General features: G+C 38.8%; 1 protein-coding gene across 2 annotated transcripts in view; it reads right to left on the bottom strand.

Annotated features, from left to right (window-relative positions):
- Positions 1–18694, bottom strand: part of USP9X (ubiquitin specific peptidase 9 X-linked) — a 132186-nt gene that overhangs the window by 96771 nt on the left and 16721 nt on the right. For both annotated transcript variants that reach the window (XM_027054125.2, XM_027054126.2), the window contains exon 2: positions 890–1143. In XM_027054125.2, the coding sequence (XP_026909926.1) occupies positions 890–985 (96 nt within the window). In that variant the 5' untranslated portion in view covers positions 986–1143. The remainder of the gene's footprint in view (positions 1–889; positions 1144–18694) is intronic.

The raw sequence follows: 18694 nt of genomic DNA, 5'->3' as shown, positions 1-18694 counted from the left end.
ATGTTATGTCTTACCTGGGTATTTCCCAACTTAAAACTGTATATATTAGAAAAAGTAGCTGAAAATTAATTACTAAACTTCCACTTCAAGAAATGAGAGTATTAGCAATTCAAATTCAAAGGAAATGAAAGGAACAAAGACATGAGGGTAAAAGCACACATAGGGAAGGGAGAGAGAATCGAAGCCAAAAGCTGGTTCTGGGCCAAGTTTAAAGAAACTAATAAATCCCTAGGAAAGAGTATCAGGAAAGAATGCAAATTAGCATTGTCAGAAATGAAAGACAAGATGTTACCACGAGTCTAAGACATTAAAAAGATATGAAAGAAGTAACAGAATCTCACACAAATTCATCCACAGAATAGAAAAAAAGAAAAAAATATTACCCTATGAGTTTTAAGGCCAGCATAAAATCTTGATACCAAAATCTATTTTAAACTATTTGCAAACATTATTTCACTCAATCCTTGTAACAATCCTATGAAATAGTTATTACTGTTATCCCCATTTTACAGATGAAAACCCGAGGCTCAGAGGTTACATATGTTACCCAGTCATAGACTAGTATGCTGAAAAGCACAAATTTGAACACAACATGACTGGAGTCCATGCTCTGTAACAGAGGCTACACTGAATGACTTCAGGCTTTGCTATGGAAATGACACAGGGCTTAAATACTTCATCTGAAAACTGACCGTGTAAGACACCAGCAAAAGAGGCACCATATGCTCGAGCATCACCATCTACAGCACCTGAGCTTTCTTATTACTGTCTACTTTTCTTAAAATAACTTTCATGGTTACTTCACAAACCATTCAGAACATGCTTCATTATTTACTATCTCATGGTAGACAAACCAATGTAACTTTAACTAGTATCTTAAATGTCCTACCTGATTCTGTTGGAGGGGGGGCTGAGACTGTCCATCAGGAGCCTGGCCCTGGCTGTCATTCCCTCCTACTGGAGAGCCACGAGTCGTGGCTGTCATACTCGACACAGGGCAGATCTTTGCAATTTTGTCTGCTTATGTAGTTGTCTTGAGAAAAGAAATTATAGTCCACTTATAGAAGATGAAGTACCAGCATTTGTCAGTCTTAAAAAGCTCCAATTCAAGAATAAACCATCTTGCAGAGACCATTGCATAACCTACAAGAAGAAAAAAAAGTACATTTGTTTTAGATTTAAAAACCATGAATTAAGGAACTGTTCCATCTTTTTTTTTTTTTTAATGTTTATTTATTTTTGAGAGAGACAGAGTGTGAGTGGGGGAGGAGCAGAGAGAGAGTGACACAGAATCCAAAGTAGGGTCCAGGCTCTGAGCTGTCAGCAAAGAGCCCGACGTGGGGCTTGAACCCACACACCGCAAGATCACGACCTGAGCCAAAGTGGGACGCTCAACCGACTGAGCCACCCAGGGACCCCAAGGAACTGTTCCAGCTTAATGTTACCAGTGAATCTAGTCAAGAGAAGATGGCTATACAATGGGAGGGTAAAGTGAAAAGCTAAAGTCACACTGATACCATATTCAACTTAAACTGGTAACTGTAGATCAGCTTGCATCAAAGCACAACCTTATGACAGATTTCAGTTTTCTCCTGGGATTCCAAAGACATTATTATAAAGGTATTTATTTAGTTGCCATTTTGATTCAATCATGGAGTGGCAAAAACTGTCTTCGACTTGCCAATGCCATAAATACTTTGCAAAAAATACGTATACTGAAGACAAACCAGGTAACAAAGTATTAATTTTTAAAACCATTTCAGGAAAGATTGCCTAAAGCTTATCACCAGTACCAGAGCATTGTCAGTAGTTTTTGAACAAGCTTATGAAAGGTTTTAACAGAAACTTTAAGAACTGTGGGGGAAATTTTCTTTGGAAAAAGCTCGAGCTATATACTACTACTCCAAAAGAACCCAATTTGTCAAGTGACCCTGACTCTCCACTTTTGGCAAGATTTAGGTCACAGGCATTCCCAAAGACAGGACAGGATTATGGACAACTGTTTAACAATGGAATTCTTTTTTACCTGACCAGCAAAGGAATATAGGGGAATGCCACCAAACCCTCAATTCTATATTCATGAAGACCAATGGCTCTCATCCTTAGCTGCATACTAAAGTCATCTGACAGGCTGTGAAAAACACTAATGGGCACACTCCTCTCCAAAATGAATGAATTACTACATTTGAGAGTGAAGCCTAGGCATCAATACATTCCAACAATTCTCCCTGGAGATTGAGAACTGTGCCATCAGATTGAGAACCTTAGCTGAGGAGTTCTAGGTATTTGGTTATAAAGTGACCATACTTTTCATTAGTCCAGAACAGTCCATGTTTACCTATTAACCTCCAATTTAAATACAATCATTTAACCCAGAGATGGGTTTCTAATGAGATTCTGTTTCACTTGTCAAATTGGTATAACAACAACAAAGAAGTTTAAGACCAGTAAGATCTAGCCACTGGTGAGACTAAACACAGAAAAATGTTTAATATGTAAAGCAAAAATATAAAAGATAAATGATTGAGCAGGCTCTCTTTCACTTTTGTTTCCCATTTTCAAACACCCTACGTTACAAAAAACTTCATGTGAAGTAAACAATTTGAAAAATCTGGAGAAACTAGCCTATAATTTTCCTTAGCCATTTTGAGTCGGCTAGCAGATTACTTGAGTAACTGTCTTCTCTTACCACTCAAATTATCAGCTGATCAATTCACTTGATTCTTTTCCACCTCAAATTTATTCCAATCTCTTCCTTTTATTTCCCAACCTGGGTTCATAATCCGCTTGTATACTCTCCCCCAAAGGATGATGCTCCCATCACCATCTCCTCACTCTTTTCCTAGATCTTAGCCTATAAATATTATGCTTTTATCTTCCTTACTGAAAAATGACCAGTTTCTGCCCTTCCCTTTTCCCAAAAATCTTAAGAAGAATGTCTCGTCTCCTTTTACATCTTCCATTTTCTGTCATCTGGCTGAGTCTAAGCTACCAAAGTTGCTTTTAAGCCACCGGGTTTTAACTGAGGTCTATGGATAGATTTGAAGAGCAACTCTCCTAAAACTACACAAAGCTTCGTGAATGTGTGCATTTGGTGGGGAGAGACGTTCTAATTCACAGATCATCAATGCTCTACTGACAAATCAAATAATTGCTTCTTGCTGTTCACCATGTTGGCCTCTTCCACCCTCCCTTTTTGAGCCCGAGATTCTTAGGCTCACGCAATCCTGGACTCCAGGCTTCCTTTCTATTTCTTTTTAAAGGGGATGGTGGCAGGTAGTAGTGACGTCAGTGAGGAGTATGGTTTTGAATACTGAAACAGAGTTGAAAACATCCACTAGACAGTTGACTCTCCAAGTCTGGAACTGAACAAAAACTTTGGGGTCTTGAATATAAAGTCTATTATTCACTAAAGGGTAAAGGGAGATGGACTCATTAGTTAACAGTATTACCTATGAGCTTCCCACCCACCTATAAACACAACCTCCACACGACTACTACCTCATTCTGAGAGTAAAGGGGCCACAATCTTGCGGGGTGTTAAGAAGTAGACTATATACCCCAAGTGTCAGGTAAATCAAGGAGAGATGATGAATCCTGAGACACACCAAAATTAAAGTGGGTTTAAGGCAAATCTTTACCATTTACACACAATTTGTGGTATTCTTCCATAAATAGAAAACTAATCATCTAAGAAGTGACTTGACCAAAGCACAAGTATTAAGTTAACAAGTCTAGAATTCTATTACCTTGTCCATTAAACCAATACTATCTCTATTTTTTGAAAAAATATTTATTTTGAGAGAGAAACAGCATGAGCAAGGGAGAGGCAAACAGAGAGGGAGAGAGAATCCCAAGCAGGCTCTATGCTGTCAGCACAGAACCCAATGTGGGGCTTAATCTAGCAAACCATGAGATCATGACCTAGACCAGAAACCAAGAGTCAGATGTTTAACCTACTAAGCCACCCAAGTGTCCCAATACTCTCTCTCTTTAAAAAGTCTTTCCAGGAAGCAATCCAAGGACAAAAAAATAAACAAAATGTGGTGTGTACATACAATGAGATATTCCAACACATGATACAACATGGATGAAACTTGCAGACATTCTGCTCAGTGAAATAAGTCACAAAGAAACAAATACTCTAGGATTCCACTGATACAGAAAGTAGAAAAGTGGTTACCAGGGGATTAAAGGGGGATGGCGGTGGGGAGAGAAGACTGGGGAGTTCACAGTTTCAGCCTGGAAGATAAAAAAAGTTCTTGAAATGAATGATGGGTTGCACAATGAAAATATGCTTAAAGGCAAATTTTAGGTTATATATATTTTCCCACAATAAAATTATATATATAAAACACTAACTGCTGTCTTGCTTTTGCAGTCCTTTTAACAGATGGAGATATGAATTAAAATATCTTAAAATTATATCCTCATGTTGTTTTGTTTACACTCACTATCCTTCTATCTATTATGTATCCCAATAACCCTCCATCTATAGACAAATCAAAACTATCTGGCAAAAGTCAGGGCATAAATTATTCTAGACAAAATATTGTGTGGATTACTAAAGAACTTTTTTTTTTTTTAGTGTTTTATTTTTGAGAGAGAGAGAGCAAGCGCAAGCACAAGCGGGGGCAGAGAGAGGGAGACACAGAATCGGAAGCAGGCTCCAGGCTCTGAGCTGTCAGCACAGAACGCAACGCTGGGCTTGAACTCAAACCAGGAGATCATGACCTGAGCTTAAGTCAGATGCTCACTCAACACACTCAGCCACCCAGGCGCCCCAAGAACTCTTTAAACAAAATAATTTTAAAGTAAATGGAAAAGGGAGAAGTGTAACCTTTCCGCCAACAATGTACCTTTTACTCTGCCCACAGAACTAAGCCATCTTCTGCTTCTGGCAGAATAACCCATTGACAAAGCTTCAAGCTGCCTGCCATCCCTCTCTATTAGTTCTTCTCACCTTTCTGTCTTCTACCTCTGTCAAGTCCTCCACATTTCAAGATTCCCAGTACTGCTGAGCAGGTATGACAGAGCTCAGCATAGCATACTCTGCTCTATTCTGGCATTTTTAACGGCCATCTCTCTACCACCACATTAAGAATTTGATGATACCTTTTCTTCAGTATGCTAGGATCAACAAATGGAAGAGCAAGAAATAGGTATGGAGCAAAGAAAAGTATCTTCTGGATTAAAACAAAATCCCGGGGCATCTGGGTGGCTCAGTCAGTTGAATGTCTGACTTCGGGTCAGGTCATGATCTCAAGTTCCTGGGTTGGAGCCCCGCGTCGGGCTCTGTGCTGACAGCTTGGAGCCTGGAGCCTGCTTCGGATTCTGTGTCTCCCTCTCTCTGTACCTCCCCAACTTGTGCTGTCTCTCTCTCTCTCTCTCAAAAATAAACAAACATTAAAAAACACAAAATCCCACCTCTGCCACTTACAAGCTGCTTTTTTTTTGATGTTTATTTTTGAGAGAGAGAGACTGAGCACGAGTGGGGGAGGGGAAGAGAAAGAAGAGACGCAGAATCTGAAGCATGCTCCAGGCTCTGAGCTGTCAGCACAGAGCCCGACACAGGGCTCAAACTTACAACTGTGAGATCATGACCTGAGCTGAAATAGTCACTTAACTGACTGAGCCACCCAGGAGCCCCTACAAGCTGCCTATCTTAAAGGCCAGTAACATCCACTCTATTTTTGCAAGTCTTTAAAAATGAGATAATGCCACCCATAAAAATGCCACAAGGATAATCTTAATAAAGGTGTTTTTGCAAATCCAAAACACACAATTCTCAAAATATGTAATTTTCTTTTCCCTTTCTATAATGTACTGTGCAGGCAGGGTTCTTGAATATCTGAGGTAATAATTGGAAAATAATGTTTTCAGATAATGTGAAAAGCTTTGAATGGGAAAAAATTATCAAAGATATGTTACAACTAAGTATAACACTGCTACCTTTCTTCCTCCCTTTTTCTTTCTTTCCCATTCATTCATTCATTTCATTCATTCATTCATTCAAAGTAGGCTCCATGCCCAGCACAGATCCCAATGTGGGAGCTTGAACTCACATCCCAGAGATCAAGACCTGAGCTGAGATCAAGAGTCAAACTCTCAACTGAGCTATCCAGGAGTCCCAACACTGCTACCTTTCTTAAAAACAAATCCCATTTAAGTGGAGGAACAGATGGGAATCACACTGTTTTACTTGATTTCAAGACACAGTCCCAAGGCTCTACCAGAACTTGTTTTCCAGGAGATATTTACGCATACCTAGCAAGGCTAGGACAAGCTTTCTACAAAGTCAAAGCAGCAATGTCATCCACTGAGCAACTCAAAAATTATTCAAATCAGGGGTGCCTGGGAGGCTCAGTCAGTTTAGCACCCAACTTCGGCTCAGGTCATGATCTTGCGGTTCCTGGGTTCGAGCCCTGCGCTGACAGCTCAGAGCCTGGAGCCTGCTTCAGATTCTGTGTCTCCCTCTCTTTGCCCCTCCACTGCTTATGCTCTGCCTCTTTCAAAAATAAACAAACATTAAAAAAAAAAAAGAATGCTCAAATTCAACAAATCCAAGGTGCAACTGTACTGTGTAAAGTTTCAAGCTTTACATAAAGTATCAAGTTTTATTTCAGAAAAACAAAAGTACTGTAAGGGTCATTGTTCTCCCTTTCACTCAGGTTTTACCAGAAATTATGTTGGATTTTCTGCAATGCAACATGTAACCAAAATGATAGTATTAGATTGTCTTTAGAAGACAGCATTTTTTTCATATCCAAACTCAGCATCTCAATATCTTCCAAGATGGGAGAAGCAACACCTTTACCTGGAAAAAGGTTGGAGTCATTTTCCTTTTAATAAGCTAGTACTTCATAAGCGGCAACCATTCATACTCATTTTAAAGCTTGCAGAACTGAATTTCAACAACAGCTTTCAAGTGGGAGGGCCTTAATGCCAGAGAAACCCTCAAGACAAAGAATGGTCATTCTCTACCCAGTCATTATTCCACCTCTGCTGAAACGTTTCCTCTATTTCAAAATCTCTCTCTTATACAGCACATTGAAACTCTCTACAATTCCACATATGTATATGATCCTAATATACTTAGAGTTCCTTCTCTTTCTGAAACTTTTTGTCCAAAAAATAAAAGCTGTTTAATTAAACAAAAACTCAAAGCTTACTTATTCAAGAAATATGTGTTAAGTGTTTACAACGGGCCACATATTGTTTTAAGCATAAGGGAATATGGCAGAGCACAGCGGGCAAATCTCTCTTTCTGGAATTAGCATTAACAGATTGAGGATAGAGCCTTATAAACAAGCAAAAGCAAGCCCAACAGTCAAACAAATTATTTCCTTTACTGGACATCAGAAGGAGTTGAGTCTCTTAGAAAACAACATGATAGAGGGGCCTGGGTAGCTCAATTAAGTGCCTGACTCTCGATTTTGGCTCACGTCATGATCTCACAGTTGGTGAGTTGGGAGTCCCGCATCGGGCTCTCTGCTGTCAGTGCAGAGCCTGCTTCAGAACCTGTCTCCCTTGCTCTCTCTCAAAAATAAACATTAAAAAAAAAAAAGAAAGAAAAGAAAAACCAATGTGATAGATCCTTAAACTCATCCTTGGAAATTATCTTAGCTTGTGAATTTTATCTATTATGTACCAAAACCAAAGGGGAAAATTACTCAATTATTTTTCTTTTCTAATGCCTTTCTATGTTTGACATCCATAACTCGTTTTTCCCTTCTTAAAATACTTGACTCACCAGAGGCGAGAGACATAACTGTGAAACAAGCTGTACTTAGCCTTCACCAGGCATTAGACCTCATTGCTTCTACTGATCACTACAAAATGAAAACTTTAATTACAATGGTCTTAGACAAACTATTATTTTGCAGTTAATACACTACCATATAGAGGAAAGGCAGAACTTAAATTACACATATTTAAAATGTTAATATGAAATGTAAAAATTATTCTATCTTCATTATAATCCAGTGCGAAACATCTTTTTAGTACTAAGCTTTATTTCAAAATAACCATTTTTGGGGCAGATGGGTGTCTCAGTCAGTTGAGTGTCCGACGTCGGCTCAGGTCATAATCTCGTGGTTTGTGAGTTCAAATCCCACATCAAGCTTGCTGCTGTCAGGGAAGAGCCTGCTTTGGATCCTCTGTCCCCCTAGTCTGCCCCTCCTCCTCTTGCACTCTCTCAAAAATAAACATTAAAAAAACCACAAACCACCATTTTTGAGTATAAAGATACTCATATTTAGGCCAATAGTATTTAGAACTTTTTGAATTTTAAACTGGAATTTCTATCGCTATGACAGATTCAATATTAAATGCAAACTTTTTATGTATGCGTTGTTAGCTAGAAGAAAATGTATCCTATCCTACGTAGAAGTTTTTCCACTACATGAGAAAGGACATAAATAGCTATTGCAGGTTTTATACACTTCGACTGACACACACAGAGAATGCCAAAATCCAAAAAGAACACAAAATAAACGCAAACAGTTTATTTTGTTAGTAATAACACAGTTAATTATCTACACCAATAGCTGGACTTCCAGGACTTTTTTTTTTTAATCCCTAAGAAAACATTGAAATGTGAGTAAAAATAATTACTGGTAATAATCCTGACTCTAATTTTTAGGTAACCTCATTTGCAAGCATTGCTATTATATTTGCTTTAACTAATTACTTATTATTTGTGACACACCTCATAATCAATTATATTCAGATACTATGATCCATAACCACGCTAGTGGGTAAAGGCAAAAAAGGTTTCAGTATTTATACTACCCAAGGAATTGTTTCATGGACTTTTGCTTCCATTCCATTCAAAGTTTCTCTGTGACTCTACAATTGTGCACTTAGTTACAATGTGTGATTCCCTCACACCAAACAATTCTCAGACACCAGGTGGGTGTCCTACAATTCAGCTAAAATTCTGACACCATCTGCCTGGAAATAGCATCAGATCCCACAGGTTAAGGGCTCCGTCAGTCCTACAAGATTACTCCCTGTCCCCCACTTCAGTTGCCAGTCACAAGTCCAAGTTGTCATCTATGTTTCTAACGGGCTATAGACTGCAGGTTCCAATGACCCCTAAGCCTTGGGTTCGATTAATTTGCTAGAGCAGCTCACAGAACTCAGAGAAACATTTTACTTGCTAGATTACAGTTTATTATTAAAGGTATATAACTCGGAAATAGGTAGATAGAAGAGATACGTAAGACGAAGCATGGGGAAAGGGCAAGGAACTTCTGTGTTCTTTCTGGGCCCACCATTCCCCTCAGGTTTCCAGATGTTTACCAATCCAGCACCTCTCTGAACCCCATCTTTTTGGAGTTTTATGAAGGTTTCATTACACAGCCATGACGATTAAATCATTGACTGTTGAAGGTTGAACTCAATCTCTAGTCTCTCCGCACAGCCCAAGGAGGCAGAAGGGGCTGAAAGTTCCAACACTCTAGTCACATGGTCCCTTCCCCTGGCAATCAGCCCCCAATCCTTAGGGGCTTTCCAAAAGTCACTTCATTAATGTAACGTAAGATGCCCTTTTTTGGCTCTCACCAGTTAGGAAACTCCTAAGGTTTTTGAAGCTCTGTGCCAGAAACCGGAGAGACGACTCAATATGTATTATAAATTACAGTATCACAGGCTCCCTTACAGTTCCATCTTAATTTATACATTACTCTAGGAAAGTTATGAGCACTTATGTATCAGGCACAATAGTAGGTGCTTTATTGTTATACAAATAAATTATTGTTATACACTCATGTAATCACCATGACACCTATCCCATATGGCTACTAATCCAGTTTAACAAACAGAAGCTAAAAGATTAAAAGTGACTTGAGCTTGTCTAAGATGGCAGATGCCAACATGTGTTAGACTCTAAAGCCACTGGCTCTTCCATTCAACCATGAAGGTTCTCCACAGCTCCCAACATGTTCTCTCTGAATTCAAAGGGGGAGAATTAAGATGGAAAATAAAAAGGGATGCGGAGGGAACAATGATAAGGGATTGTGATCTTTCTCTTAAAATCATGGTTACTATCAAGCTTGTACCCATCCCTCCAATTATGTTTTACCTTTTTGGCATTAGAAACAATCACCATGACTCTTACAAAAATGCAAACCGTACAATACCATAAGGCCCTGCTTAAAAATCTTAAAAGACCAGGACAAAGACCGAAATGCTTCTCTAACAGTCTACAAGGTCTTCAAATACCCAACTTCAGCCTCACCTTGCAACTATTCCCCAGCCACCTGTTCTAATCCCATTCAATCTGCCTTCTTGTTCCTTCAAACGTACTCCCCTCACAAGGACTCTGAAGCCTCTGAACAGTCTGCTTAGTTTTGCCGATAAGAATTCACCTTCACCAGTGCTCAACTCACCTAAGAACTCATCAAGTACTCCTATCTGAGGCTCTGAGAGCCAGCTACACTTTCCTTAAAGCATCTATGTGATGATCAAACCCTCTACAAAAACAAAAGTTCCATAAGGGTAAAAGTTATATGAACTGTAGTCATCGTTGTATCCCAAGGATTCACTGACACACAACAGGTAGGTGCTCAAAAGAAAAAATGGGGTGGGGGGGGTTAGTAACAAAGTCAAACAAACCGTCTCCCTTCCCATCGCCAACAATTCCTCTTTTATAATGTGTCCAAAATTATCTTTTCCATTCCCACTCCACTTTAAGAGACTCCAATTTTAACAGCATCCTGGCTGATCTCCACACTACCAATCTGTTTAGCATATTAACTGTAAATTAAGCCAACATTTTCAGTCTCTAAAACCTTTAGTGTCATCCTCCTCTCTACCTTTTCAGCCCTTATTTTTCCTCTCTCATTCCCCAATTTCAATACTACTATAGCCAGGTTGACATACCTCAGATTTTAAATAAAAATTTCCTCACTGGGGTGCCTGGGTGGCTCATTCTGTTAAGCGTCTGACTCTTGATTTCGGCTCAGGTCATGGTCTCACAGTTCATGAGTTCAAGCCCGACGTGGGGCTCTGGGCTGACAGTGCGGAACCTTGTGGAGGTTCTCTCTCTCTTCTCCTACCCCCCATGCACTCTCTCTCTCAAAACTAAACATTTAAGAATTTTTTTCTTACAGGGGCACCTATGTGGCTTAGTCAGTGGGCATCCGACTTTAGCTTAGGTCCTGATTTCACACACAATTCATGAGTTCAAGCCCCGCATAAGGCTCTCTGCCGTCAGCACGGAGCCCCCTTTGGATCCTCTGCCAACCTCTCCAACGCATGCGCTCATCCACTCCCTCTCTCTCAAAAATAAACATTAAAAAATTAAAAAAAATTTTTTTCTTATTAATAGTGGTAATAACATTTGAGTGTTTACTTTGTGTCAGGCACTATTCTAAGTTATATATATATAATTATTTAATCCTCAGAACAAGCCTATTACTGGCCCCCTTTCAGGAGTAAAGAAACTAGGGCAGAGTGACTACATAGGCAGTCAAAGTGGTACAGCCGGGATTCTACCCCACGTACTACAACTACAAGTTCCAGGGTTCTACAGTTTTAACCACCATGCCATACATCAATAATGCTGGAAAATAAGGAAAAGGCTACCATTAATTTCACCATATCCCCAACTCCAAGATAAACTCTATCAAAATGTTTTTGATGCAGAAACACATTTTATAAAACTGTTTTGCTTCATTTGAAATTTCCCCATGTTGATTATTCTTTTACAACATTGCTAATAGCTATGGCCACAGAATTTTCTTCTAAAACACTAACACTGTATCCCTAAGAAATACAGCATACAAAAACTATGCTATAACAAACTATTGTTCAGTGGGAGATGAGGTTTCAGGAGTTTAAAATGCAGCAAGATATTGTCAATATAGCCGAGTCCACAGCTATGTACCTAAATATCCCTAAGCAATTTTATAATGTAGTCCTTGCTCAAGAGTAAAGGACATTCTTTTCCTAGTTCCACCAGCACTGCCATTATCATTAACATAGGACCCCTCATTCTTCTCACAATTATGATAAATTAGACACAAAACCAGTCAAGGCAGCTATTATTAAGCACAGGTTCCCCTGCCCCCAAATGTGACGCTAACTCTAGACAGCTTCACATTCAATCAATAACTCAGGCTAACACAAACGAAGATGTCTAGTCTGTTGAATTCAAATGCTCATATTCTATTACCACCACTATTAAGCACCCAGAGCGCTTAATTTTTGTCACCAAATCACCATATACAAATGTAACATTGGATAAACTGTACTTCAATAACAAATTCAAAATTTTTTAATAAAATCACTATGTACACTCACTGCTGCCTCCTATGGATAACTTCCTATTATGGCATCACAACAGAACCATATCCTGCATTCTAAGTTTTGTTCGTTGCAGCAAAAACGTATTCATCTAGAAATGCTTGGTAATTGGCTAAACACTCTTATTCAAACCTCCGTGCTAAGTATCTGTCAAGTCGTATGTACAATTAGGGTACTGGAAGCTTTTATATGTACATTAAAGCTTCAATAAATTCCAGCATCCTTTCCAAGGCATTCTCAAGTGGGAGTTTTTAAGTGGCTGCAGGCAAGGAGTAATTTTAAATTAAAAATGACTTCTGGAATGCTGGCATCAGAACCTCTGTGGATATTCTCCCCAGTGAAACCAATAATCAGTGAAGATTACATAAAAAAATTTTTTTGAGGTCCCCAGAATTGTCCTAAGGGTATACAGTAAATGAAGAAATACTTATTAAAGAAAATGCATATCTCACTAAGAACAGAGTCTGTGGCATTTTGGGCCAGCTCAGCAGGACAGAAGCTCCATTCCAGGTGGGTGCAGCCAAGAATACAGGGCTCTCTCCTCCAACCTCCCAATCAAGGTATCTGCCCAAGAGAGGAAAAACAGCTAGCATTTCTCCTCATTCCCAACTGTGACTTGCAGGGGCTCTATTGCAGGCACAAGCAGCTGGGATGTCCGGGGCTCCTTTCTTCTATCCAAGCTCCACTTGTGGAGAAGTTTGGTCCCAGGTTCTTCAAGCCAAGAATAATGTGCTCCTAATGGCCTTCACTCCATCTCACTCATAGGACTGAGGTTCCACACCAGGAGAGACAAGGTGACAATGCTGTTCTCACCCAGCACCCTACTCATGAAGCAACGGTGTCAATCTGACAGAAATGAGCCATTGTTTCACCCCCAGTTCTGAAGAAATGATGTAAAGGTTTCGCCCAGGGGGAAAGGCAGGCCGTCAAAAAGCTTCAAATTTCTCTCAAAGTGAACCAACTTTATTTGGAACAAAGTACAGGGAAGTTCAAACCTGAGAGTGCACTAAAAACAATGGAGAGCAAGGCAGTAAGCAATTAAGACGCTGGTTAATCTCATGAGAGCAACAAGCTATAAACTTTAAACCAGCTAGCAGTTTACCAGAAAGAATCAGGGAAAGAGACAGCTAAGAGCCTCCCTGAAGTCAGAGCAAACCTTAAAGACCGAACTCAAACATTACCTTCTAGAAAGAAAAAAACTGAATTGGCTCAGACTGTGGGGCAATTAAATCCCAGGCCATCACCTGAAACAATAAAGCAATCAGCCAACAATTAGTGGAGACTAACATTTGCATGTGACACCAACAGGGGGAGACAGCTTAACACAGATAAGACTAAGCTTGTACCCTCTGAAGAATATGAAATCACAGGCTACACATTGCAAGGAAAATGGATTTCATTACAGCAGTTTGGCCAGTAGTGAGACAGACAAGCAAGTAACAACAAGTCCCCAGGTATGGGTAGTGGGGAATCAGTATCCAAAGTTGCTACATTAGATAAAATAGCCGCCTTCCCCCCACCCCCCCCCCAAAAAAAAAGTTTACCCGACAGGTGCGAAGAAGGGGAACTGTGGCCCATACACCAGGGTGGGGTAGGGGAAGCAGCCAAAAGAAACTGGCTTTGAGAGGGTCCAGATGTCAGGCTTAGTTAGCTAAGACTTCAACACAGCTATTACAAGTATGTTCAAAGAACTAAAGGAAACCATGCTTAAAAGAAGTAAAGAAAAATATGACCACGTTTAAACAGAGACTATAAAAAAAGATGTAAGAGCTAGAAAATTTTTTAAAAGAACCAAATGAAAATTTCTGGAGTCCAAAAGTATAGTAACTGGGGCACCTGGCTGGCTCAGTAGGTGGAGGAGACACTTGACCTTGGGGTAATGAATTTGGGACCCATGCTGGGCATGGACCCTACTTAAGAAATTTTTAAAAGAAAACGTACAATAACTAAAATGAAAAAATTAACTGAAATGGCTCAACAAAAGATATGAGCTGTCAGAAAAAAAAAATCAGCAAACTAGAAGATGAACAGATTAAGCATTCTGAAAAACAGAGAAAAAATGAGTTTCAGAGAAATGTGGAATACAATTAAGCATACTAATATATATGTTATGGAGTCCAGAAAGAGAAAAGGTATTTGAGGAAATTATGGCCCAAACTCCCCCACATTCATGAAACACATTCATCTACACATCCAAGAACCTCAGCAAACTCCAAGCAGGATAAATTCAGAGACCAGACTGTAAAACATCATAATCAAAATGTCAAAAGCCAAATACAAAGAGAAATGAGGAAGCAGGAAGAAGCAATCATTGCATATATAGGTTCCTCAATAACACTGTCCGCTGATTTCTCATCAGACAATATGGAGGCCAGAAAGCCGTGGGATGACACATTCACAGCACTGAAAGAAAAAAAGCCTGTCAACCAGAACTGTCTCAAAATTGAAGCCTGAGGTCAACTTCTAGCATGACAGCCTACGGTGCTTGGTGCTTAACAGACCCAATCCCCAGTGAAGGAGCACTGGAAAATATAATCATAAAGAACAATATAAAGGCCTTTCTTCTCCTTTTTTAACTGATTTAAAAAGCACTGTATAAACGAAGTGTACATAATGCATAATTGGATTTCATATAGAAATGTTTCCCAATAACTGAATGATTTAACACGAAATGAATCAAAGACCTAAACATAAGATCAAAAACTAGAAAATTCTTAGGGAAAAAATAACGGTAAATCTTCATGACCTAGCATTTCAGCAATGGATTCTTACAGGTATGACACCAAAAGCAGGAGCAACAAAACAGACAAAATGGACTTCACCAAAATTAAAAATGTTTGCTTCAAAAGGCATTTGTAATATTAAGACAGTGAAGGGGCACCTGGCTGGCTCAGTCAGTGAAGCATGTGACTCTTGATCTCAGGGTCATGAGTTTGAGCCCCACGTTGGGCATATAGCCTACTTAAAATAAAAATTGTATATATTAAAACTGAAAAGACAGACACCCCCAGAGAATGGAAGGAAAAATAAACAACACTACAAATCATGAATCTAATAAGGGACTTGTATCTAGAATACACAAAAAGACTCCTACAACTCAGTAATAAAAAAAGACAACCAATTTAAAAACGGAGAAAGCATCTGAATAGGCATTTCTCCAAAGATGTACAAACGGCTAGTAAATACACGAAAAGATGCTCAACACATCATTAGCCACCAGGAAACTGCAAATCAAAGCCTTAGTGAGACAGATTCCTCCCATCAACTGGAATGATTATAATAAAAAAGAAAATAACCAGTGTTAGGATGTGGAGAGATTAGAATCCTTGTGCACTGCTGGTGGCAGTGTAAAATGGTGTAGCCACTGTGGAAAGTGGTGTGGCCATTGCTCAAAAGACTAAATATAGACTTGCTAACATTATCCAGCAATTCTACACCCAAAAAGCTGAAAACAGAAGTTCAAACAAGTATTTGCAAATCCATGTTCATCGTAAGTACTATTCACAGTAGCCAAAAGATGGAAGTAAACCAAGTGTCCATCGATAAATGATAAAATGTGGTATATACAAACAATGGAAGATCATTCAGCTTTAAACAGGAAATCGACACATGCTTGGAACATGTGATGTTACACTAAGTGAAACAAGCCACTCACAAAAGGGTAAACAATGTACGATTCCACTTATTTATGGCACATAGAATAATGAAGTTTAAGGGTGCCTGGGTAGCTCAATCAGTTGGGCTTCCGACTCTTGGTTTCCGCTCAGGTCATGATCTCAAGACTTGTGGGTTCCAGCCCTGCTACAGCTGTGTTACTACAGCTCAGAGCATGCAGCCTGGTTAGGATTCTGTGTCTCTCCCTCGTCCTGCCCTTCCCCTTGCTTATGCTCTCTCTCTCTCTCAAGAATAAATAAAACATTAAAAAAAATTTTTTTTAAATGATACACCCAAAACCATTGAACTGTACACTTTAAATGGATGAATTGTAGGATATGAAAATATCAATACATCTACGAAGAGTAAATGTAAACAAAAAATATGGTGAAAAAAAATCATTAAAAGGAATTAAAATACCACAGTAGACAATATCTGCTTAAGGCAAAAGAAATCAGTAAGAGAAAAAGATAAAAAAACCACAAGATACAGAAAACAAAGTAAAATGGCAGATGTAAATCTAGTCAGATTAATGACCTTAAATGTGAATGGCTCATAAAATTCAAACGCAGAGATAGACTGGATTTAAAAAAGGAAGATCCAAGGACATGCTATCAATAGAATTTTAGATCCAAGGATACAAATCTGTTAACAGTAAAAGGATGAGGGTGGCACCTGGCTGGCTCAGTGGATAGAACATGCAACTCTTGATCTTGGGGTCTTGAGTTTGAGCCCCATGTTGGGTGCAGAGCTTTAAAAAAAAAAAAAAAAGGTAAAAGGATGGGGAAACATGCATCATGCAAAATAGCAACCATAAGAAAGGTGAAGTGTCTATAGATCTACCACAAAAAAATAGACTTTAAGACAAAAATAAATTCCTAAAGATAAAAAGGAACACTTTATAATAAAAACGTCCATTCATCCAGATTTAACAATTATAAATATATATATATACATGCAACCTACCAGTAGCTCCAAAACATACGAAGCAAAAAAAGACAGAAAAGGACAGGGAAATAGACTTCCAACTCACCACTTTCAATAATGCATAGAACAACTAAGAAAAGATTAAGGAAGGAGACTTTAACAACACTACACCAACTAGATCACACATGTAATAGAACACTCTACCAACAACAACAAAATACATATTCTTCTTGAGTGCACATGAACATTCTCCAAAATGGACCATATGCTAGGCTGTAAATCAAGTCTCAAATTTAAAGGACAGAAACTATGTTCTTTGAACATGGAGAAATAAAACTAGAATTCAATGAAAGGAAATTTGGGAAATTCACAAATATGTAGAAATTAAATAATTTATTTTGGCACAGTGATCATATTCAAGCCATTTGCTAGTTCCTCAATTGATTCTTTTTAAACCTGCTATCTACAAACAATAAAAATTCTGAATTCTCCTTAAAGACAAAAAGGCATGATCTTGGCACTGAAATATACTGTAAGACTAGTTTTTTTTTTTTAATGTTTATTTGAGAGGACTATTTCTTCTGTTTTTTAATATTTATTTGAGAGAGAGAGAGAGGGAGGGAGGGAGGGAGGGAGGGAATGAATCCCAAGCAGGCTCCATGCTGTCAGCTCAGAGCCAGATGCAGGGCTCAATCTCACCAAACCAGGAGACCATGACCTGAGTCAAGACACTTAGCTGACTAAACCACCCAGGCAGCCGTTCTTCTGGTTATTCTTAATGTGTATATTTATACGTTAAATTTACACACGTATATTTAATAAATGCAGAAATTTAGGCACACAAAAAGATGAAACTAAAATAGCACACCTAAGTACTGAGTTCCACAGCTTGTACCCTGGAAACTAAAACATTACAAATCCTCAAACACCACTATTTTTTTTTTAATGTTTATTTTTGAGAGAGGGGAGAATGTGAGCCGGGGAGGGGCAGAGAGAGGGAGACAGGATCCAAAAGGAGCTCTGCGCTAACAGCAGACAGCCTGACACAGGGCTTGAACTCACAAACTGGGAGACAGTGACCTGGGCTGAAGTCAGATGCCCAACCAACTGAGCCGTATCAGGCACCCCATACACCACTACTTTTTAAAATTGTCCAGCCCTGCATAAACAATAGGCATCCAAATATATACACCCAAAATATCAATGAAAGGTTAGGAAGTGTTAAAAACATCAATATTCAGTTAAGTACTATCTACATTTAATCTATTTCAAATTAATGATATGAAGAGATAGGGAGGAAGGGGAGAAATAGAACAGTATGGATTAAGAGCAGAAAAAGAACCAAAAAGTGAGAAGCAATGGGGCATGGGTGACAAGTAAATTAACATTTATTAAGCACTTACCATGAGCCAGGTATCATTTAAAGGATTTTGATTAGCTTATTTAACATTCATAACAATCCCAAGAGGTAGTTTGAAATAGCTATTGGGGGAAAAAGGTAGCAAATCTAGATTTCAAATCCAGACACCTTGGAACCATTGCCTCTGCCCATTCCCTTGCCGTGCTCCATCACTTTTTTTTTTTTTTTTTTTTTTTGGCCTATTGCAGTGCTATTAAGAGACCAGTGGGAAGGAATAGAATGACTTCATCAACCCTATTAGGTGTGCTAGACAACTACTCTTGTTAATGGCCTGATAAAATTGTTTTGCCAGAAGCAGCGGAGTATACAAAAGCAAATTTGTAACCAGAAACACATGGATTTAAATTTCTACTCTAATACCTACTGTACAATCTTGGACAA

Source organism: Acinonyx jubatus, chromosome X (assembly GCF_027475565.1).
Source record: "Acinonyx jubatus isolate Ajub_Pintada_27869175 chromosome X, VMU_Ajub_asm_v1.0, whole genome shotgun sequence".
Classification (NCBI taxonomy): Eukaryota; Metazoa; Chordata; class Mammalia; order Carnivora; family Felidae; genus Acinonyx; species Acinonyx jubatus.
Note: the sequence above shows the minus strand (reverse complement) of the source record. Positions and strands in the feature narration are given on the sequence as shown.